Below are 24,482 nucleotides of genomic sequence, written 5' to 3' on the forward strand. Positions count from 1 at the left end.
GGTGGGATACAAAACATTGGATGATGACTTTATGCTATGATCTGTGCTGTTACTGGCAAAGGGGGTAATGCTCCATTATTGGAATATGACTCCAGCTTCTGGTTTTTGCTAGCTCATTCTCCTTAATTTTTCATTATTATATTTTTTTCGACATGGTTCATGAACCTTATCCACAGCTTTGCCCTTAATAAGTGCAGCTATCCCATCCTCATCCTCCTCCTGCTCCTCCTCCTCAACTGCTTCCAAGAACATCCTTCAAGACCACTTTGGGCCTAAGGGCCGACACTTTTCTCCCATTGTCCAGTACACCTTCACACAGGAAACACTTCTCACTTGGACTTATTATGTATGACAATTTTATACATTTAAACTGAATTTACCAACTGCAGAAATATTCTAAGTGAATATTTGAGGGTGAACTCAAAAACAACAGCCTGCACTGGAGAACAACGCACAAGACTGACATTCCCGCATACCAAGCATTCCAATAACATTGTGACACCTGGCAGATGAAACTCTGATATAGATGTGCAACAAAGACGAGTGAAAGACGAGTGCAGACGGGATGAGGGGTGAGTAGGTCCTGAGATGACCAATCTTTGAAATCGCACTTACTTCACCACACACTACACGCTATACAGTTGGTCTCACAAAAAGGTCATATGGAACTACTTCGTGGAAATTTTACCCTATTTCTTTCACAAATAGGCAGCTTAAACCAAAAATACTTCCATTTTTTTCATGGATCTATCTATTTTTCACCCATTTCCTTGCCAAAATTTTGGTGGGACTTTAAAAATTTAGATTCAGCACCCATGAAAACATGTAGAACATTTGTCAAAAAAACTTCTGCTAAACTTTCCACTATTTGAAATTTTGGAGCACCATTTGACTGTTCTATTATTTCATGCAACAATGTTTACAGATTTAGATTACAGCACATGGAGGTTTCATACCATACTGGATTCTAAATCTCAGAAATCATACACAGATCTTTAGTTCTAATGATTGCTACAAATAATTGAAGGAGAAAGATAACAACTCACCAAATTGTTTCAGTGCTGAGCCATCAACTGACACACACACACACACACACACACACACACACACACACACACACACACAAACTACTATGAGGTGTCAGCACAAAAAAGCAAGTGTTCCCACAAGTGAGGAATCCTTTTTGTCTAAGAACAGATTTAAAATAAGGGATCAGCACAATAAAAGTATTGCATTTTTCATTCATGTCATGAGCATTGTAAACATCTCTGTATTTGGATCAACTTCGGAGAGCTTTTTCCTTGTCCTGTTAGAACTGACCTTTCTTGTGGAGTTTCATTTGTAGAATTACACCACTTTATGAATGATTTTAGCAAAACATTGAGTCTACGGTCATCCCCTGTACCATCACCATCAATCAGGAGCCTCCGTCGAATAACATCCTCTGAAAATTAGAACAAATTGTTTACATTTTAGTACTGAGCAATCACATTTTATAGTTTTGCAATAAAATTATGATTGTGGACACACTATTATTAGAAAATAAACAATACAATGACCAAATGTGAACCACTATACAGACAGACATCCATCTTGAAGTGCTGCTCTGCTGTTACTAAAAGTGGAGAGACATATTTCTTTAATGAAATACCAAACATACAAGAAGCTACATGTGTGTGCGTTAATGGAATAGTTTCTCACGGATGTAATAAAGATAAGACGTGGTTGATGACTGTCATACAACATCAGACATCTACATTTTTTAAGAATTGAGACCTGTTTACAATGAAGGCTGTTATTTACCATGGTACTAACAGTGATTTTCAATGGTCTAACCTAGTAAAAAAAAAATAATAATAATAATAATAATTTGTTTGCAAGATAATGTAATAAGAAGGCAGCTTACTTTCTGCATAGCAAAAGCTGAGAAAATGCCTCTTGTAAATTTGTAGGTAAGGAATAGAGTCCTGGTGGTGTTTAATGTTCATGCATGTAAGTGTGAATAGCTGTGTGCCAGTACGAATTACATGTACTGCACAAGATGTGATAGTAAAATTGCATTGGTATCAATAACCGACCATGCCAAATCAAACAGTCAACAACAACAGATATGCTAGACACCCACAGCATCACTAGACACTAATCAGGAAGACAGTAAGCGACATCTCCGGTAGTTGCAAGCCACCACCTCATGGTCTTCAAATACTGCCAAGCAGGACAAGAGCAGCCAGTTCTATTCTGTTCTGTCTCTGAGTTGTATCTACAGTTCTGTCTTGAGTACAGTCACGTCTCTAAGTTCTATTTCTGCCTCCAGAGGACAGTGTCATCACATCATCAAGCCTAGTTCAGTCTTAAATGTGTTCAGAGTTCATTAACTGCAGTCTTGAACTTTTAACACAGCTCAGTGTCTATAGCTGACTCTTGTGTATTTCAAAAGCAAGTTCCACACATATTCAGACAATCAAAGTAGTTGAGAGCTAAAGGTAAGTATATTTTTTGCATCAATACAGTGTGCTGTTATTTGACTGCTCATACAATCAACTCTATCTTTTGTTCACTTGTATGTGTGTTTGAAGCACAATGTAACAAAAACCATACTTTTTCCCTCTTTTCTTTCAGTGTTTAACCAGTGGCACTAAACACTAACGATTAGCAATCACTAATCTATGATTTGCCAATAATTTTTATATGTCTTCTGTAGCCAGAAGTTTTTATTTTAGAACAGATGTCACAATACTAACAACATGAAGTAGATCAACATAACGAAGAACACTGCTGTTTCTTCCAAGTGTGAGTTTCTCTTTTATATTGCATAAAATTTTGCAGTGGATTCTTTTTCTACTTTTACTCATCTTGACAGCCTGTTTTGTTCATATTTTATTTATCGTAATGCATAAAAGCAACTCAAACATGAAGAAAGAATTTTACACACACACACACACACACACACACACACACACACACACACATATATATATATATATTATATATACTGCAAAGGGATGGCATCATCATACCTTTAGATCAAACACCTCTGTCCACTCAATTGCTAAGACAAACTAAGAAGCTTGTGCTTCATTTGAATGAGCTATGTAAATGCAAAAGTATTGTATTGGGTACGTTGAAAACTAGTGTCACTACCTTACTTGAAGGTTAAGATTTATCCTCGTTTGAAGATAGATTTAGTATGGTCTCTCAACATCTTTTTACAGTGCAAACTGATGACTGCCATTGGAGGTCAATTTCTTCTTCCAATAGTCATTTACAAAATGACTCCATGGAAAGGCAGGCTCCAGGATACCACAATTTTGTGATATTTCTGCACCAAAGCAACTTCTCTTTGTAGGTATGATCACTAAGGAGTGGAAGCCAGCAAACAGATGTAGGTCTGAAGACATCAGCAACCTGTCTTAAGTGCCCCATTAAGTTGGGTGTGGATTAGCTTCATGTGAGGGTGATCCAATCACATTAGTGTTCAGTATAAAGCTGCAGAGAAGGTGATTTTATACTAGCGCACCTCAAGGTGGCTGTAATAGCTCCCCTATTGAACAAACAATGCTATGGACTTTATCCGATATATTTCATTTGTGGTATTTGAATGAGTGTGCATTGTAAATGTTATTCTCAAGTATTTTGAAAACTTTGTATTTGTTAATACTATATCCTTCAGTGCCTCATGAATTTTGTTATTGGACAGTTAACTGTTCAAGCAAATGAAATCCAACTTCAATGTATCAATATAACAGTACTTCTGGGACTCTGTTTAATACAAATCACATCTCTATGCTTTAAATGGCAGGAAAGATAGCACTGCACCCTGTGGGGCTCTATTGTTTATCTGCCTATATCCTACACAGCTGTCATTTCAAGGAATGGAATAGAAACCACTCACTAAAACCATTTCCGGTGTTACGGACAAAAACAAGTAAGCACATTATTATTATTGTTGTTATTATTTATCGTATGACATGCCGGCAGCATATATACAAAAACTGTCATTACAATGCAAAGGAATATACAGGGTGATTATAATTAAAGCTTAACTTTCAAAACACTGTGGAAATAATACTACTGGTCAGAATGATGTCAAATTGCAACAGAATATTATTGGAGAAGGGGAAAACTTATGGCAGAAGGGGAAAAAATAGTGTAAAACTGATGAATAGATGGCACTGTACGTGTCAGAATATGCAAATAAAAACACCTGTCATGTGCACATCCCACTGAAGTTGGTATAAACAAGCTGGGTACACGGCTTTTCCTCCTTTGGTGTCCGCGATGTTCGCCATGACTGTCTCAATGCAGGATTGTGCTCTGCTTGTAAAGCTGTATTACAAGAATGATCAATGTGCTCACTTCGCTCTGCATAAGTTCTGGACACTAAAGGGTTTGAAAAAAGGCGATGGTCCGATAATTGCCGACGATCTGGAGAAAATTGTTCGAAATTCGAAAAGATGGGGTCTTTTGCTGTGCAACCTGGTAGAGGGAGGAAACAAATTGATTCAACATCAGTGGAAGCAGTGGCCGCAGCAATGCGGGAGGAGACAAGTGGTGGTGCGCAAATGTGTAGTGCACAGAGACTTGCCCGAACACTGGACGTTCGCGGGAGCGCAGTGCATAAAATCCTATGAAACATCCTTCTTTGCTATAAATTCAAATTACCCATGTGCATGGGCTGCTTCCTGTTGACCTGCCAGCATGAGAGACCTTTGCTTTAGAATTTCTTGCTCGCATGGAAGTGGATATGATTGGCCATGAAAGATTTTGTGGACAGACGAAGCCCACTTACATCTGACAGGATATGCCAATACACAGAATTGTCGAATATGGGCAATGGAAAATCCACACGTAAATCAACCAGTACCACTTCTTCCTGAAAAGGTCACTATGTGGTGCGCATTTACGGCATCATTACCATAGGACCAAGAAACAGGTGCTTCCGGTCCTGTTATCTGCACTGTCACTGGTAAGCGCTACGAGTGTCTTTTGTGCAACCACATCATTCTGGCTCTCCAACAGCATGGATGTGTGGATGGGATCATTTTTATGCAAGATGGCGCACCTCCACACACTGCAAATCCAGTTAAGCAGCTGCTGAAGTGCCATCTTAATCTGTGTGACTTCTGGCTATGGGGCTATCTAAAAGATGTTGGCTTCAATGTTCCAACTGCAAACTTAGCTGCACTGAAGGCATGCATTGCACAACACATTCTGAATGTGACCCCGGAAACACTGCAATAAATTGTAGTACATGCTGTTTCTCAATTTCAACTTGCAGAAAACAGTGGACAGCACATTGAACATGTTTTGCCCCCGTCACATGGAAATTAATAATCCAATTTGATTTTGATTGATGCTTTTTATGCGGTTTTCAGTCTCAGGGCAATTAGTAACTGATGTGATTGGGTCTTTTTATGCAGTTTTTGGCCTCAAGACAGTTAAAAACCGATATGTGATGCTCTTTATGTGATTTCTGGCCTCAGTATAATTAAAAACCAATGTGAGTGATGTTTTTTGTGTGGTTTTTGGCCTCAGTATGATTAAAATCTGATTTTTTCCATCCAATGTGATACAACATTGCCATGACGGATGGGCTAACGTAACTAACAGTTTTGCACCTGTACACCCTGCACACTGAGTAGTACAGTTTGTTTAACGTCAAACATACACCTTAGGCACTGTTGTATGATTCATTTGTCATTTGTAGTCGACCACTATTAACCCTTTCCACTCCAATGTCGAGTGCCACTCGACATCGCGAAATTTGTTTTCCACTCCGATGTCGAGCCTCATTTGACACGATTTTTCGAATCTCTCTCAGACGTATTTTGGGTCTACTAGGCATTATTGCTGCAGTGTGGTGCCATCAAGGACAACTAGTGTTAACTTGGTGTCGGAGTTTGTAATTATTCCGTTCAAGTCCACACGCTCGAAATGGCTAGTTCTTTACATACAGTGCTTTCTGAGGAAGAGATTTTAGATCTTTTAGAGCAATCTCTAAGTGAAAACGAGAGTGAAAATGATTTTGATTATGATAGTGATTCATTTCAAAACAATTCAAGTGACAATGTCGAATAAAACAGTGACAATGTGCATGTTTCTAGTGTTTCAGCAGAGGATTCGTGGGAGTGTGGAGCAACACTGACACTGACTTCACAAATTTTCCTTTTGACGAATCAAAATGTGGTTTTATAACAGAAAGTAGTTCTGTTCCATCTTTGGATTCTTTCAATTAATTTTTACAGATGACCTATTTCAACAAATAGCAGATGAAAAAAAATAGGTATGCTACATCAAAAATACGTAAAGTGATACCACTTCCACAACATTCTGCATGGTGGGACTGGAGAAATGTTACTATGGAAGAAATGAATCGCTTCCATGGTGTGCTACTGAATATGGCAGGATCTCCCCCCCCCCCCCCCCCAAGAGAATGGTTAAAATCATCCAACTTCGTTCCAGACTGTTTTAGTCGCCGACAATTTATGCAAATTTTCTGAGCGCTTCATGTTTCTAATGTGACGAGTGTTACACATGTCAACAGTCAGGTTTAGTCACATCTGAGTAAAGTGACAAATGTACTGAATTACTTGTCTGGCACGTTTCTCAAAATTTATCGACCATATCAGTATTTAGCTGCTGATGAATCTACAGTATCGTTCAAGGGTTGTGTATTATTCAATCTTCAAAAACCAAAAAAATGGGGACTCAGAGTTTATGTCATTTCAGATTCATCAAATGGTTATATCTGCAGTTTCATACCCTATTTTGGCGCTGTAACAACTGAGTCATTGATTTGTCCACACTTGAATTTTTCTGAGAGAATAGTTCTTCAGCTGCTAGCTAATATCAGAAATGCTACAGGGCTATCAGTGTATCATTTGTACACTGACCGTTTTTATAAAAGTGTTGCATTAGCTGATGAGCTGTTGAAACAGAACATGCATCTAACAGGAACAATTCAGGCCAATCGCAAAAATCTTCCCCAGCTGCAATCAAGAAAGTAGCTCTGCGCCTAAGGAAGCACGAAATAAAATGCCTCCGCAACAACAAAATGATGGTTCTGGCATCGCAAGATAAACAAACAGTTCTCATGCTTTCTACAAAAGCCAATAACTCAGTGTCACTTACACAAAGGAGAAACAGAAAGGAAACGGAAGAAATAAAGAAACCAAATGTGATTATTGATTATACTTCAAATATGGGTGGAGTTGATCGATCTGACCATTTTATTTCCAGTTACGGTTTTCTAATGAAAAGTCTCAAGTGATGGCGAAAACTATACTTCTGGCTGTTGGAGGTAGGACTTGTAAACAGATATTTACTATACAAGAACCACTGTGAGAAAAACAACTAGACAATACCGTCTCACAAAGCATTCCGTAAAAGTGTTATAAGAGGATTAGTTGCCGAAGAAAGAACTCAAGGACAGAAACGGGGACGTCATTCAACTTCTGATGACGAGGAACACTTGAATGGAAAGTTGCACATTATCAATGAGCTTCCTGGGAACAAGCATAAGGATTGTGCAGTGTGCTCAGACAGAAAAAAGAAAGGTGGCAGGTGTGAAACTGTGTATTACTGCGAAACATGCTCATGAAACCCATCTCCCCACCATGAAGAGTGTTTCAAAAAATACCACGCAATGGAAAGTTTTGTACTGTAAAAGCTTACGTAAATATATGAATGAAAGCACACATTATGTTTTAATGTATACCCCAATTGTTGGCCAGCAGCCACATTGTTTCCACAAAGACATCCGCGGAAATCTCTGCGGTGTACTGCCGCCCAGGCAGCGGCGATTTAAATAAGAGTGCGTGGAGCCCCCTTGTGTCTGCCACACGGAGTGCAAAGGGTTAAATTATGATGCTTATAGCGCGATCTTTTGCTACATTTTGTAACCATTTTTCTTCTGCCATTGTCTTCCCCCTTCTCCAGTAATATCCCATTGCCGATTTGACATCATTCTGACCAATGATGTTATTTCTAAAGTGGTTTCAAAGTTTAACTTTAATTATAATAATAATAATATATTTAAAATAATGAATAAAATATTTCTTATACATGCAAGTGGTCAATGTCATATGATATACAGAAACATGACAGGTATTAGGTGAGACTAGGAGCTATTGGTTACACATCGACATACAGGTCTTGGATCCACTTCATAGCTCGAGGAGTGGCTTCTGTGAAGTTCTCTTCTGATCCACTGAATTTTGTAGTAGGGCACACTTTTGTGATGTGGTCCAGAGTTTGCTCACATGCTCCACAGCCACAGCTTGGGTTATCTATGAATCCCCAGTTTTAAAGCATGGCCCTGCATCTAGAGTCGCCACTTCCGATACGGCTGAGCTTAACCCAGTCTTACCTAGCAAAGCCCCCTTTTAGTGCTTTTGAGGGGTCACTTATAAGGTGATAATTACTGACTGAGTTCACCTTCAACTCTATGAACAGCAGCAACATCAATAGTCTACACCACTGTAGAATACTTTGTTCCTGTCTGGCAGAGAAGCCATCCCACCAACATGGTAGACATGCAACTCCACGATACCATGCGTATTACCACTCGGACATTAAAATCTACCCCAATACCATGGTTCTCTGTCATTGCCAATATAGCACCACCAAAACTAAGATGGTAGAAAACATCTATTAAAGAATGGGAAAAAATAACACAAATAGATGACACAAAATGCCTACCTATTCAAGATGTCATTAAAAATTTACCAAATAACGATTGAAGTTACAAAATTTGATATGGAATAACAACTACATAAGAGGAGCGGACAGCTTCAATCTTACAGACACTTGGAAAAAGTAAAAACTACAGGTTTTACATAAACCAACATTCAACTTTCTGACAATCTGGTATATTTCTGTTGGCTCTACGTCACCTCCTATAAGCTAAATAAATTTACATATGGTATGTGACTGTAATCTCTAATCTGTTTGCCTTCATATTTTAAACTACTGACACATTGTGTGTTCGATATACAATTGATGAAATAATCCAGTATTTATATGAACCACAATGAAAAACTAGCCAAAAACCACAAAACAAAACATGCACAGTGTACCAGAACACTGACCACTAATTTATCATGTCGATTCAGTCTGTATCAGGCTTGGCTCATGGTTTCCATGCTAGGGTAGACTAATGCATTTACCAGTCAGAACTATGGTGCAAGGTTTCTCTACACAGTTACACATTATAAAAATGTTTATAGAATGTAACTAATTTCCTTTTTGTAATAAAGTGCTAAATAACAGTAAAAGACAAGAATTATATGTAACATGTTTAGATGCTAACATCACATTTCCTGACACTTTACAGCAACAAACCATATCAAAAATGATGTATTTTGGAAAGATCTACAATGCGGTGTGATGGTTGATAAGGTGGAGGGGACCAAACAGCAAGGTCAGCGGTCTCATCAGATTATGGAAGGATGGACAAGGAAGTCAGCCGTGCTCTTTCAAAGGAACCATCACAGCATTTGCCTGAAGTGATTTAGGGAAATCACGGAAAACCTAAATCAGGAAGGCTGGACACGGGTTTGAACTGTCATCCTCCCGAATGCAAGTCTAGTGTGGTAACCACTATGCCACCTCACTCAGTACAATGCGGTGTGTGGTAGCTTTGTTGCATGCAAAGTGTTTTTCATATTTTAAATTCCAAACTTTAAATGTGTGTTGTGATTGGCTGACAGAAGCAAAGCTTCACAAACATGCTGTATTTACAGGTTTTCTTATTTATATTTATGAATTATGAAAATATGCAATTTCAATTAAACACCACAGTAAAGGTCTCACCAACAGATAAATTGCTGGGAAATGTAATTAAATATGTTACCCCATATTATGCTATTTTCAGGCTCATGGTATGCTGTGATTATTCACAAGAAAATACACAAGAAGTGAGGCACAATAAATTTAGAAAAAGAAACTTGCTATAAGGCACATTATCCGGAAAACATTACCAGCAAGTAAGGAAATTCTTAGCAACTGAAGGTAATAGGACATGGTTCACCCCATTATTTTCCCTAATTATACATGTAGGTCTCACAAACTTGTGACAGTTATGCTACAGTAAAATAGGGTGCTCTGATGAGAAATTTTAAAAATTTCACATGTTTTTCCTGCAGTGTATACATTATCAATGCCAAAAACAAAAAACTAATGGTAGGACACTGTTAGGCAGTACGAGCTGAGCCTTCAATAGGCCCATAAGATCTGTACTCTGCAGAGGGCACATCCGTAAACCTCTACTATACAGAGCTAACTGCCATTTCAAGGTGAAGCCTTATGATTGATTGACAAACATCACCCAATATCAACTGTTCCAAAAACATTGACAGTCATTATTTAAATCCATGTGGCAAATATTCAGAAAGTGGCATGGCAATTTAAATTCTGCAATACATGATAGAGAAATATATTTTAAGACATATTTTGAGGTGGCTCTGCCTCAGAGCCTTTAACTATGAGCTACACCAGATCTAGATGTATCTTACATCATTGCCTCCAGAGCCAAATTGAACATGATACCAGGTCAATCAAAGTGGTATATGTAATGCCTCTAATCTCTCATACTGGACATTTCACTTAACAACTTACTGAAGTGTATGAATTAAAGTGAACAATTAACATGAACAATGTAAACTGTGAAACGTATCCAGGAGTGGACTCTGACCATCATTAGTTAGGCAATGTCAGAAATTACAAAGACGTAGGAAATTAAGATGATGGGACTCAGGTAAGTTAAAACAGAGATGGTTGCAGGTTTTGAAAGTGAGCATTAGCTAATGGCTGACCAAAATACACAAAAGAAATGCAACAGAAAAAGAATGACTAACTTTGAGTAATAAAACTGTCATGCCAGCAGAGGGATAAAATGGCAAGGCCCTGTAGCAGTGCTTAGATAACACACAAGACATTTAATGTAATTTATGAAAGGAGAAAACACAAATGCAGCAAATGATGCAGGCTAGACTTAATACAGACTTCTACAAAGTGAAACTGACAGAAAGTCCAAAACAGCAAAGTGCAAAAGGTTTGAATATAATTGCAAAGCTTTACAGCACCCAGGTATACGAAAGTTATAGAAGCATTTTGAAGCTTTTGCTACAGGAACAGATTTTCATGGTATGTTAATAACACTCCCAATAAACAGGGTTTCATCTCTTAATTCTGAATTATTTATGAACCAACTTGAAGTGTTAAACCTCGTACCTTACACGCAGAATGAGGTAATATGAAGTAGAGATTCGAATTTTATAGAGCACACCTGTTCTAGAAGTGGATTCAAGCTGTTTCTTATAATATAGACCCACTTGCATAATTTGCAAAGAGAGATATAGGATGCACCATGATTGCTATTGGTGGGATTTTTATGGACACAATGACATTGCAAAATCATAGCATGATTCATACATTTAATGGCCTCTCACATCATGGTGGTCAACTGTTGACAATCAATACCAAAGAGCATGGTGTGGGGGGAAAAAAAACCTCTGTAGCTGTAATACATGAAAAAGGAATTACAGAATTCAATAAGAATTTGCAAAATACAGAGTGGAAGGTACACACAATACCCTTGGTGTAAATGAAAATAAAATGTATTCTGTAACATAGTCATATGCTACTTCCAAAACTGATTTCCTAAGAAATTAACCATAGGAAGCAGATTAAATGCACCTCAATGCTGGATTGGAATCAGAATATCATTCATGACTAAGAGATGATTACTTGTCATAAAGTAAGGATGAAAGCAGGATTAAACCACATTACATCCGTACTGTAAAATTCTGAGCAATGTCACCGGAGAATCAAAATGTATGGACTGTTGAGGAATCATAAGCCCCTCCAGCAACAATACATAATGGACAAAAGTATTACAGTAAAATCCATTTGGAACATAGTAAAAATGAGACACGAAAAATGAAAAAAGAGAATGAGGAAATTTCATTGAAAGTAGATTACAAACAGATCAAAGGTAGCCCCCAAATTGAAGACACACTTCATAACTTCTTTTTTATCAAAAGCAGATGATATATATATATATATATATGTGTGTGTGTGTGTGTGTGTGTGTGTGTGTGTGTGTGTGTGTGTGTGTGCTTTATTTATTGTGCCTGTCTACCGGCGCTTTCCCGCTAGGTAAGTCTTGGAATCTTTGTTTTTAATATATATAAAGGCGTCTTCCAAACCAGGTTCGATAAAATTCAACCTCATCATACATCTCCCAAAGTAGTTTTCAGTGTTGTCAAGCTTCTTAAAAATATCCGTTCAAGTGGTCACGATGAAACCAGTAGTAAAATAATGAAATGTCATTCAGCTGAACTTAGTAATATATTGAATTACTTCTACAATGAATCTTTACACAGTGGCACTTTCCCAGACAATCTTAAGGAAGCTGTTTTCAAGACCATGATATAAGGTACATATTACACACACTCAGTACAAGCAAGAACACTCAGCAGCAAATAGTTCAGATTTCAAAGAGGACTTTAAACTGAAGAACCATTATTTATGTTGATAGATGATACTTGAGAACCAATAAATCCGAAATTACTACCATTGGGAATATTTTGTGACATGGCTACAGCATCTGAATTTGTTGTAGATGAATGTTGGATGAGGATGGGCTGTCAGGATGCGCCATATTAAAACTCATCAGAGTTTCCCAAGTGGTTTATTATTTCCAGCTACAGTGACCCCATTCCTCTCGATCTGCGTCACCGGGTCCCGCAATGCTGAGGGCACCACTTGGCTGTTTGCAAAGTGGCTTGGCGGCAGAATGGTTGCGCCAGTGATCCGTGCAGCGCACTGCTGTGTCTTGGCCTTGTACAGCCGCGGAGTTGTGACGGTATGAGGCTGCGCCGGCAGTTGACTCAGTGGTCTCTGTCCCTGCCATCCAGGAGAGCTGTAAGATGACCCACAGCATGCTTCCTCTGAGTCATGTACTCATAACACCTGGGTTGGGCCAGTGGGCCCCTTCTGCTTGTAACTTGCGCCATGCACACCGCTGCGTTTACTCTTTTCAGCAGGTCTATGGCCCTGTGGCCTCCATTCTACTTTGCAACCACTGGTAGCGTAACTTACTGTCAACAGGCCCGCGTCTGGCTGCAACTAGTGGGCTCCGAAATATTGCACCGAAGTTAACCGTTTCCCATATTAAGCAGTGGTGCCGTTACAGTGTAAACCATGATAACTTAGTACAAAAGTTCAAATATTATGAAACTGTAGATGCAGAAAGTTCATGGTTTTTTTATCTTATTTGAATGACAGAAAGTTATGTGTAACAACATAATGAAGGGCACTCAGAATATGAAGCAATCAGACATGGTGCACCACAAAAAATATGATCCATCTGTAGTTTCAGAAGATGCAAATTTTGTACATTTTGCAGATGATACAAAAATAGGAATAAAAAACAGTACCAGTCCCCTTACTGAAAAAGCAGTTAATGAAATAATTGAGAACATCAACAGACAATTCAAGGCAAACGGATTATCACAGAATTTTGACAATACTTAATACATACGATTCAGCACTTCTCATGGAACTCTGTATAACAATATGTTTCTCAAACAAAGAAATGCAAGCAGTAGAAAGTGTTAAGTCTTTGGGATTACAGTTGGATCACAACCTCAGATGGAAAAGCCAATGCCTGAAATTAATGAAGTGCCGTGTTTCAGCTATGTTTAGAGTACACACGATTAATGTTACAAGTGATTTAAAAAGGAAAAAAAAAACAACTAGTTTATTCTACATATTTCCATTCACTAATGAGTTACTGAAACATTGTTTCGGGAAATTCAAGTTACAGGGATAATATTTTCAGAATGTTATTTTGTACATCCATTTGTACTTATCATAGACTGATATGGCTAACATGCGCATCAAATATGAAAACAGCACTTTGACTGGGTAACTGGTGATTTGTATAACATTTTTGCATGTGAGGTATAACAGCTGTACATATAGTGAACCACTGATAAAACTTAGGCTCCTCAGTCCAGCCATTTGTCGAAGCAGCACAAAGTGTCCCTGGGTAGATGTTATTTGAAGTCCATCGACTCTGAACTGCAGCACCCTTCAACACTCGGATGACAAAAGCAGATGTACAGTAGGTATAAAAGGGCAGTGGATTGATGGATCTGTCATTTGTACTCTGGCGATTCATGTGAAAGTTTTCTGAGTTGATTATGGCCACAAACAGTAATTAACAGACTTTGAATGTGGAATGACAGTTAGGACTAGACGCGTGGACATTACATTTCAGAAATTCAACATTCCGAGATCCACAGTATCAAGAGTGTGACGAGAAACCAAAAGTCAGTCATTCAGACCATGGGCAATGTAGTGCCAACAACCTCCATTCAATGAGTGAGAGCATCACCATCTGCATAGAGTTGTCCGTGTTAACAGACAAGCGACACTGCAAGAAATAACATAGAAATCAGTGTGGGACATACAATGAATGTACCTGTGAGGGCAGTGAGGTGAAATTTGACATTAATGGGCCATGGCAGTAGATGACAGGCACAAGTGCCTTGGCCTACAGCACCTGTTCTGGGCTCATGACCATATCGGTTGGCCCCTGTACATGTGTTCTGGTCAGATGGCTCCTGAATTCAGTTGGTAAGAGCTGGTGGTAGGTTTTAAGTGTGGCACGGATCCAGATTGTCAACAAGTTATGTTGCAAGCTGGTGGTAGCTCCATAATGGTTTACGTGGAATGGACTAGGTCCTCTGGTCTGATTGGACTGATCATTGACAGGAATTGGTTATGTTCAGCTACTTGGAGACCATTTTCAGCCTTTCATGGACTTCATGTTCCCAAACAACAATGGAATTTTTATGGATGACAATGCGATGTCACTAGGTCACAATTGTATGTGATTGGTTTGAAGAATGTTCTAGACAGCTCAAGCGAATGTTTTGGCCACGCAGATCGCCCAACATGAATCCCATCAAACAGTTATGGAACATAACTGAGAGGTCATTTTGAGCACAAAATCATGCATCAGCAACACTTAGGAATTATGGACAGATACAGAGACAGCATGGCTAGTTATTTCTACAGGAAACTTCCAACAACTTGATAAGTAAAGTCAAGTTGCTGTAGTACACCAGGCAGAAGGAGGCCAAATATAACATTAAGAGATATCCAGTGAATTTTATAACCTCAGTGTGTATGATCAAAGGTAGCAGGTAAGTGTCATGTGAAACCAACACAGCCCAACACAGTTGTTGATTCCCCACCTGACCTACCAGAGACCCTATTCAGAGGCATTCCCTGTTGCTCAAAAGCTCTTACCCTTATTGGATAATTGCCAAACCCAGATGCATCATAATTGTAGACAAAGCATGATTTCTCATTAGCTTTTAGTCCACATATTCTTCTTGTGTCTTTACAACCCTGTCTTGATCTTTGCCTTCTTAACAGTTTCTTTCAATTCTGCACCCTCGTTTGCTTCCCTTCTCCATCCTCTGATTCCTAGGGCTCTGGTGTTTCTTCCACATTTTACAGCCAACATTTATGTGGTCTTACATTTAATGTGATTCCTATCAATTTCCATTTGAAGACCTTTGTAGTTTGTGTGTCCTGCATCCTTAGATCACACTCTAGCCAGGTTATTCTTTTACTTTTAATTGGACCTACAATATCAGCTCCTTGTATGAGACAATCCAACATAATTGCTCCTCTCCAAGTACCATCATTATTTTTGGATCCTTCCATAATTTTTCCATAGTATTCATTGTTCAAATTTTTGAGTTATTCGTCGGAGCTGGTTAGCCCTCATGCTTCACATCCATGTGTAGCCAGTAGCCTATCATAGCCATATATATAGCCATTTGAGCTGTCAGTTTACCATCTACATAATTGTATCTCCTATGGTGTACAGCTTCTTTCAGCTCCAGCAAACGGACAATTAATTCCTTATCAACTCTCACCACTGGCATGGAATCTGCCGAGGTTACCTTAAAAACAAAAAAAATATATGGATGGTATGCTCAGCAATTTTATATCTTCTAACACCTCTTCCCTTTCCAGACTATCAAAGGCCTGCTTGGAGTCCTCATAGGTACTGTTGAGCTTATTATTATATTCATATGAATTTTCCTGTATTTATGTCAGTATGAAAATTTGGTCCACAGTTGATCTATTAACCCTAAAACCACACTGATAATCTCCCACTATGGAACTAGTCTATTCTAAAGGATTCTGCCACATTCAACAGAGTGATCCCTCCGCAATTAGAACAACATGCCTTGTCACATTTCTTATGTTTGGGCTGGATCACTCTTATAGTCCAGTCTTCTGGAATTCTTTCTTGATTCAAGAGTAAACAGAGAAGATTATATATCTAGTTGTGTAAAGTAATGCCTGCACTCTTTAGCAGCTTGGCAGTTATACCATTGTTTCCTGGAGATTTGTGATATTTTAGACAACTCACCACCTTCTATACTTCTACAAGAGTGTGTTCTTCCATTTTTGGTTCTACTGTATATCACTGTATCTTTAAAATAGTCTCTCCATCTGTTCATCATTTTCCCCTTTTCTGTCAGCAGCACCCTGGACTGGATTACTCTCATATAGGATCAGTGATGGCAGGTAAGTGTTATTTGCAGCAATGTAGGTCAAAACAGTTGTTGGTTCCCTACCTTATACAGTGGAGACCCTTTCAGTGGCATTCCTTTTCCCCAAGGGCTCTTACCCTAGTCGGATCAATGACAAGCCTGAACTCATTGCAATTGTAAACTAAGCATGATGTCTCAGTATCTCTTAGCCAACATATTTAATACAAATTATACAGTTCATTGTAGGAAGTACAAACTACAAATGGATATCTAGCATTCTTTTGGGACTTCTGAAGGGACTTGTAGGTTTATGACAGGAGATGCTGCAGCTATGTACTGGGAAGTATCTTCAGAATAATGCGGAAGATTTATGTATGATCAATGCTTGGTACAACTTTGAGTGTTTGTGTCTACATTTTGTCACCTCAAGAAGAAAGATTCATAAAGACCTGATACCAATTCTCATCAGAATGACCATCTTTAGATGGAGTTTTCAATGAAAAATTGTTGTAACATTGATTTAAGTTCATTTTTCTCAGATGATACTCCATTTCTGAATGAGCAATTAAATAAATGGCCAGTATGTGGGGAAAAAAGCGTGAGGATGCCCAAGGCCTAATTTATCTAATATCCTCCGCCTAAAGAAGAAATTAGAATAAAATGATGCAAATCGTGTATAAACGGTCAGATATAATTTCTTCTTTATTCTAGACATCCAGAGAAATATAATTTTCACCTTTTAATTCGATAGTATGGGCTATGACTCATTTTGAGACACCACAAGCTGCTTTTGCCTCTCTAAAGGTTTTAACTTTACTGATACCATCATGCATGCCCCTTGACACACATCATTTAGAGTGTAACTGCAATCTAGACTAGTTGTAGATGGTTGACATTTTTCAAAACCTGATATGAAATATCATAATCATATAGTTTTTCCATCTCTACTCAGTATCTGTTCCTAATATCCCACTTTGCAATTTTTTAGCAGGTAAATGTAAACAAGTAGTGGTTCTTATTTAACTTGAAAGTAGGTAATTTCATTATTATAATCTCATTTTGGAATGATGAAATAACTTAATAAGCCATAAATGTATTTTAACTTACCAGTAGATGAAGGAGAAAACACAATCTTCTTTCTTTCAAAATCGGGAGCTAACAGCCTGCTAGACACATCAGCATGAAAATCTCAATAATTAACAAAATTACACAATAAAAAAGAAAGGGCAGTGATGTAAGTTTTTTTAAGAGGTCTCTGCATAACGATCTAGAATTAACACCAGATGTAATTATTACAACACACCAAATGTAGTCATTTAGTGGGCTAGCCGAGCCATTTAGCTGACAGACCACAATCTATTGACAAATTTGTGTTTGAACCTGTTAAAATCAAATGGTGAATAGAGCTGAGCTGAATATTTTTGTGCTTAATGTTATGTGATAAATTCCTTTGGAAAATGGCCCATTTTGTAATTTTCATAACATGTTGTTTGAGATGGTTGTAAACACAGTTATAACCATTCAAGAAGGTCATAGAATGGTGTTGGTTTACTGTTACCCCTGCTGGTAAACCCATACCCAGTCCACACTCCGGGACAGCAGTTTTCACTTACCCCTGACCTAATCAGGGAAATATGAACACTTGGGGTAAATGTAAACTTATCACGATGTCAAGTTCGAATCAACAGATTAATGAATCCAAGAGCACAGTTTATATTTTGGGCCTATTATGTCTTAAAATTACAAAAATAACTTGTTGGAAAGTACGATTAAAATACTAGCACCAAAAACAACCTCTACGAAGACCTCAAGGGGTTTAACATCAATACAGAAAGGAATCAGACATATGGCTACGCATGTATTCAACAACCTAATGGAGTACATTATATGTTATGTTGATAATATAATAGAGTATATGACTGAAATAAAGAATTTTATGCCGTGGAACTTCTTCAACTCCATTAGGAGTATCCTCACAGAAACTTTTAAATTTAATATTTTTAAGTTCATGTATAATTAGAATTAGGCTAGCACTCTAACACATCAAATAAAGTCATTTTACTGCAACATTTTACAAAGGAATGCTTTGACCCATGACGCAGTGGTGTGTGACGTCACCATGGTGCGGAGTCTTTGAGTTGGTTGTTTTGCAGATGTCGCATTGTTGTATCTGATCGTGCCCACTGGTGGCGGATGTGCTGTTGTATTTGATCATGCCCTCTGGTGGCGGATGTTGATGTGCTGAGTTTAACGTTCGGTTAATTTGAGTTTTGGTTGTCATCGTGCTAACATGGTCTAGAGTTTAGGATATTGGTGTAGTAAAGTGGACCGTGGAAGTGTTTTCAGTACGTTATTAAGGTCTTTTGTTTATGTGTTTGGCATTTTTGTTAGGTCTGATTAATTTGGTGTTTGTTGTGCAGGATGAAGTCGATTTTTTAAATTGTGTTTTGTTACGTATGGATATGACAGTGAAGATCACGAGCTCATCATTACATTCTGAGATGGGTGATGATATGTCTGACGCACAGGTTCTGGAGATATTTTCGGTCTTATTGCTGAATATATTAGGTTTCTTCTTCGTGTGGTGTTGACGAGAATTCCGGTGACTTGGACCAGGGACTCGTATATGTGGCATTGTCGGTGCAAACGTGTGTGTGTGTGTGTGTGTGTGTGTGTGTGTGTGTGTGTGTGTGTGTGTGTGTGTGTGTGTGTGTGTGTGTGTGTGTGTGTGTGTGTGGTGGGCAACCTAGGTGGTATTGCCAGAGGCTTTTCTTGTTAAGTAATTTCGTTTTGGTTTGATTCTATACGAACTGTGTTGTTCTGTGAGTTGTAAATTTATGGTAGGTCAATTGTGTTTTAATTGATGTAGGCTAGTGAATATGGAATATTTGGATTTTTGAGTTGTTGGGGATTTGGTCCCACTTATTGGGGTTGTAGGTGCTGGTTTTTTGGGATCAATAGCTGCGGTTGAGCTAAGTAGGTAAAGGGAAATGCCCGAATTCATTTTTAGGACTTGTACATTTTGGTTGTATCAGTATCTGTGGCTGAGCTATATATGTCAAGGGAAACGTCTGCACTTTTAGAGGTTATACATGTTGGGCTTTTGGTAACGATAGTTGTGGCTGGGATATATACCTCAAGGGAAATTCCTGTGGTGTTGTTAGTGTAGCGGAGTGTTGTAATTTAATTTTTTTTATATTATTTGTTTTGGGATGGTGTAGTGGTTTTTTTTATTGTTGTATATTTAGTATGTCCCCGCCCGCAGTTGTCCTGTTAGTCTCACTTTATTTTTGGAGTGAGACGTTACTGTGGCATTTTTATTTTTGTTCACATTTGTTGGTGTTTGTGTGTAGTGATGGAATTGTCTTCATTTTGTAAATTCTGGGAGCAGCTGTTTCCACCATACTGATGACATCATGGGCCAAAGCAGATAGACACTTCTGTAATGCCCTTAAGTAAATGTACATTTTTGACGACTTTCATCACTCCACAGAACACACCACATGAGATCCATGGGACACAACTAACATAATGCAAAAAAGTGATAGAAACCTTTGGAGAATAGAAAGACATCCATTCTAAGCAAATAGGAGGAGGCTCAAAAGTGGAAGGAAAATACAGAAGGGCTGTATAAAGGAAACACACTTGAATACAATATTAGACAAGAAATCAGGTAAATGGAAGAAAATGTGATGGGGCTACATTAAGGTGGAAGGAAATTGATAAGGCACTAAAAAGAATCAAGTTAAACAAGGCGCAAATGTTAGACAACATTCCCTCAGAACTGTAAAATGCTTTGTGGAACCAACCATGGCTTAACTGCTCCAGCTGGTATGGAGATATATGACAGAGGTGAAATGCCCTCAGACTTCAAGAACAACGTGTACTCCGATTAAAATAATCTTGTGAGTGAAGTTACAGTGAGTAGAGCAGTAGGGGCCAATCACCAGCCAATCCTAGGTCTTTCTCACATGACACATGCTTGTTCTGTTGCCTGTTTTGTAGGTACATGCAGAACTTGGCTAGTGTGGCTGGCTGCACACTGGTAACAGTACCCCTCCCATTGCTATCTGCCAACCACAAGGTTATTTTAATGGGAAAATCATGATCACAACACAAAAGAAAGTAGTTGTGGACAGGTGTATTACTGAACCATCGGTTTAATAACTCATTACGGCAAAATATTAACACAAAAGTTTGCACACTGGTAACAGTACCCCTCCCATTGCTATCTGCCAACCACAAGGTTATTTTAATGGGAGAATCATGATCATAACACAAAAGATAGTAGTTGTGGACGAGTGTATTACTGAACCATCGGTTTAATAACACATTACGGCAAAATATTAACACAAAATTATCTAGAGAAGGATGGAACAAACGATTAAAGCTGACCTGGGCTAAGATCAATGTAGGTTCACGAGGCAAAACTGGCCAACACATTATTTTAAAAGGATCATTTGAACAATGCCAAAAGGTTTTTGACAATATTGACAGAAAAACACACTGAAAAATTATGATGATACCAGGCACAAAATATAGTGATCGACAATGTTTACCTACGACACCTACGGAAGCCAAGATGTATTGTAACAGTCCAAGGACACAAAGGGAGATAGGAGCTATAATGGGGATGGAAATGAGACAGAGACAGGACTGCAGCATATCCCCTAACAACTACTTATAGACGGCAGTTTATTGCTCCGGCGATTTTTAAAATATTGTATTTTCGTAATGAAATCTTCTCCTAAAGAAATCTTCCTCATGTGGCCTATGAAACTTACGGCCTACTCATACAAGTTGCGAAAAAAAAAACCGCGGGTTTCAGAAACATAAAAAATAATTAATTTTTCAGAGGTTAATATGTGTGTCTAAGCAGAAAAAATATAACTACTAGTGGCTCCCCAATATTGCATTCTACTGCCAGGTACAAATAAGCGGCTGTAACATCTTAGTAAAGTACCCACAAGCTTATCACAAGTACCACTTAAATCTTGAAAAGAAAATTTCTATTCATGATTTGCTTTATTTCATAACACGTTGTACGAAAATCTTATTTTTCACCGTGCCACTTCCCATTTTTTTTTTTTTTTTTTTTTAAATCACGAACAGTTTGACTTTACCAATATCGCTGTTTCTTTACTTGGTATCTCACATTATTTAAGAACAGCACTTAATAAAAGAACGGATGCCGCACAACAGGAAATATAATGGTTTCCCATAGTTAGCCTTACATACCATCACTCATAGCACTTGTTTTTCGCTGCAGCGTCACTCTGCAATTTACTGCCGCACCAATAGCAACAAGAATGACAACAACACTCACGCTCACAAGAAACGCTGTAAACAAAATCAAAGGTAACGCGCAAAGAATCAGAGGTAATTCGCCGGCATTCTCGTGTATCGACTTTTGGGGCAGTTCAACATATATCGATATCACGCGAAATATGAATTCAAAAAAAGGTAGAATGAGATTAATGCCACAAAATTTGAAGATATTTCGCCACTTTACGTACTGTTTATTTATACAGCTGAAAACAAATCTCCCCTCCCCCTCGCTTTTGTTTACCTTTCAGACACAAAAGCAAACGACTCGAGACCAGAGCTGTCAGATGTCGGGTACCACGAAAAACGTATTTCATCCTACAGGCTTACTAATAGTTGTGATCTAATTTGAGCATTATACACTTCTGAGACACGTATCATCGCCCAAGCAACCATTCCCCCTACTTCAGTGTGAACAGAATTATATCTTTGAGAATTCTCAGACTTTTACGAGTGTCGTACATGTGGTATTTTGTGGTAAGTCGACGTTCACGAGTTACTGTTGAGAATCAAACAAACTTCATTAGCGACATCTGGTTTGAGAAATCATTTTCCCCATTAATTGCAATGTAGCTATTTAAGCAAACAGTGCAACATTTAAGCAGAGAAATACGTTCACCTTTTCCCTCTCGTCAACCAGTTTCTTTTAAGGAAACATTTGAAACTTTCAAAGTGTATGACCGCGATGTGCTGCTCTTACGAAGGCGATTGCTGTGGTGCAAGAGTGTAGAGAATTCTTCCATCATTCAAACAGTAATTATTCAGGGACAGACATGTACTGTAACCATCTGGTTTTATTCACATACTTAACGAAATACAACTTGACAACAGAAACCAAATAAAGATCTGTCAAACTGAAAAACAACGAGGAAACATAACTTCGGCAGAGTTAGATCAGAAAACCAAAGAATAATATACACTTTTAACCCCCTTCCGAATTCAATGCTTTCCACGCAGTGCCCCCTGGTGGTAGAGATGAGCTTCTGGGATGTGCGATTATTTATGGCGCACTTGACGCCCTTCTCATAAACAGACTGCCGGCGTCTCTGGTGCTTTCTGTGGGCTAGTTCTCTGAGTCACGGGCGACCTTGCAATTGTGTGACCAATCCCACTACTGGGTTGACTTGAAGACACTGATGTGGCGTCCCAGTTTACTGTTTCCGCAAGGGAATGTCAGGAAATACGTCAGTCTGACCCGTCTCAGTGACATCGTTAGCAGCTTATCACTGCATATTATTTGAGTGTACAGCCATCACATTTTAGTATCTGTAAGGGTCCGGAGTATGGTGGTTGTAATGATGGGTGCACTACACCTTTCATTAACATCATGGGCGAGTATGTCTGTTCACCAAGGCGGCATGCTGTTGAAGGGTGTAACACAGAAATTTGAAGCTTTACTTGTTGCAGCAAATATGGTAGTCCTGACTCCACTGGTAGCTGTTGTTCTGAAAAAAAAGAAAAACTCGTCCTGCAGGTATAATATCTCTCCATAAACCACCTCTGCTTTTGGTGCTCCGACCTCTGACTTGGCATTGGCCCATTAAGACCAATCGCAGTGTGGTGGTCCAGGTGTACTTGTAACATTTAGTGCAGCTTTTAATGCTCTTTGTCACTACTCTGCCATCCCATAGCTTTTGATATCGTATATGATTGTATAATGGTGATTAAACACACATAACTTGGATAGGTGCTGGCTCAAATAACCATCCCTGATCCATAGTGACATGAGTTGGACTGATGAAACAAGAAAGACAAGCCATTAGGAAGGTTCTTGCTGTTGTTCCTGCCGATATTTCACTGACTGGCTTTCCCTCGGACCACTGAGTGTATCTGTTAAGAGCGGTAAATATGTAACGACGGCCCTCAGGTGGTGGGAGCGGGCCCATGAGATCTATGTGAACATGGGAGAAACGATCTGTTATTTGTGTAAATTCTCCCACTGACATGTGTATGTGTTTGCCAATTTTGCATTGTTGTCATGTTACACATTTTCTTGCCGATTGACGAGTCTTTTTATTTACTGGGCAACACATACTTCTATATCATTAGTTTAATGCTGGCTTTGGGATTTGGATGGACGAGATTTTGAATGCTGTCAAAAACCACTCTTCATAGCATTATGGGCATGAATGGCCTGGGCGAGGGTCTACACACATCACACCAGATCAGGTCCTAGGTACCTAATAACTGCAGTTGTTTGAGGTAGAGAGCTTTCTGTTGTTTTACAAATACTCCTGCAGCTGCTTGTCTGTAGTTAGCACTGTGTTGAAGTGACAGTAATTTCTTGTGTAAGAGATAGCGCCGATACTGGAGAAAAAAAAACAAGTGCTACATTTCCTGCCCCTCTTATCTGACTTACAGCTGTTGTAAACTGAGCAATAAATTGTAACTGGTGAAACTGTCAGTGAGAACAATCCTCCTTAAAATGGTTCGAAAGCCTCTAAGCACTATGGGACTTAACATCTGAGGTCATCAGTCCCCTAGACTTAGAACTACTTAAACCTGACTAACCTAAGGACATCACACGCATTCATGCCTGAGGCAGGATTCGAACCTGCAACTGTAGCA

At 38.7% G+C, this 24,482-nt stretch overlaps 1 protein-coding gene across 1 annotated transcript in view; it reads right to left on the reverse strand.

The window, feature by feature from the left end:
- Positions 1–21,957, reverse strand: part of LOC126277877 (THO complex subunit 7 homolog) — a 48,686-nt gene extending 26,729 nt beyond the window's left edge. The window contains exons 1-2 of the mRNA XM_049977404.1: positions 21,828–21,957; positions 1,321–1,444 (exon numbers count right to left, since the gene is read on the reverse strand). Of these exons, the coding sequence (XP_049833361.1) occupies positions 1,321–1,444; positions 21,828–21,837 (134 nt within the window). The 5' untranslated portion in view covers positions 21,838–21,957. The remainder of the gene's footprint in view (positions 1–1,320; positions 1,445–21,827) is intronic.
- Between the last annotated feature and the right edge of the window lie 2,525 nt (positions 21,958–24,482).

This window comes from Schistocerca gregaria, chromosome 6, assembly GCF_023897955.1.
Source record: "Schistocerca gregaria isolate iqSchGreg1 chromosome 6, iqSchGreg1.2, whole genome shotgun sequence".
Taxonomy (NCBI): Eukaryota; Metazoa; Arthropoda; class Insecta; order Orthoptera; family Acrididae; genus Schistocerca; species Schistocerca gregaria.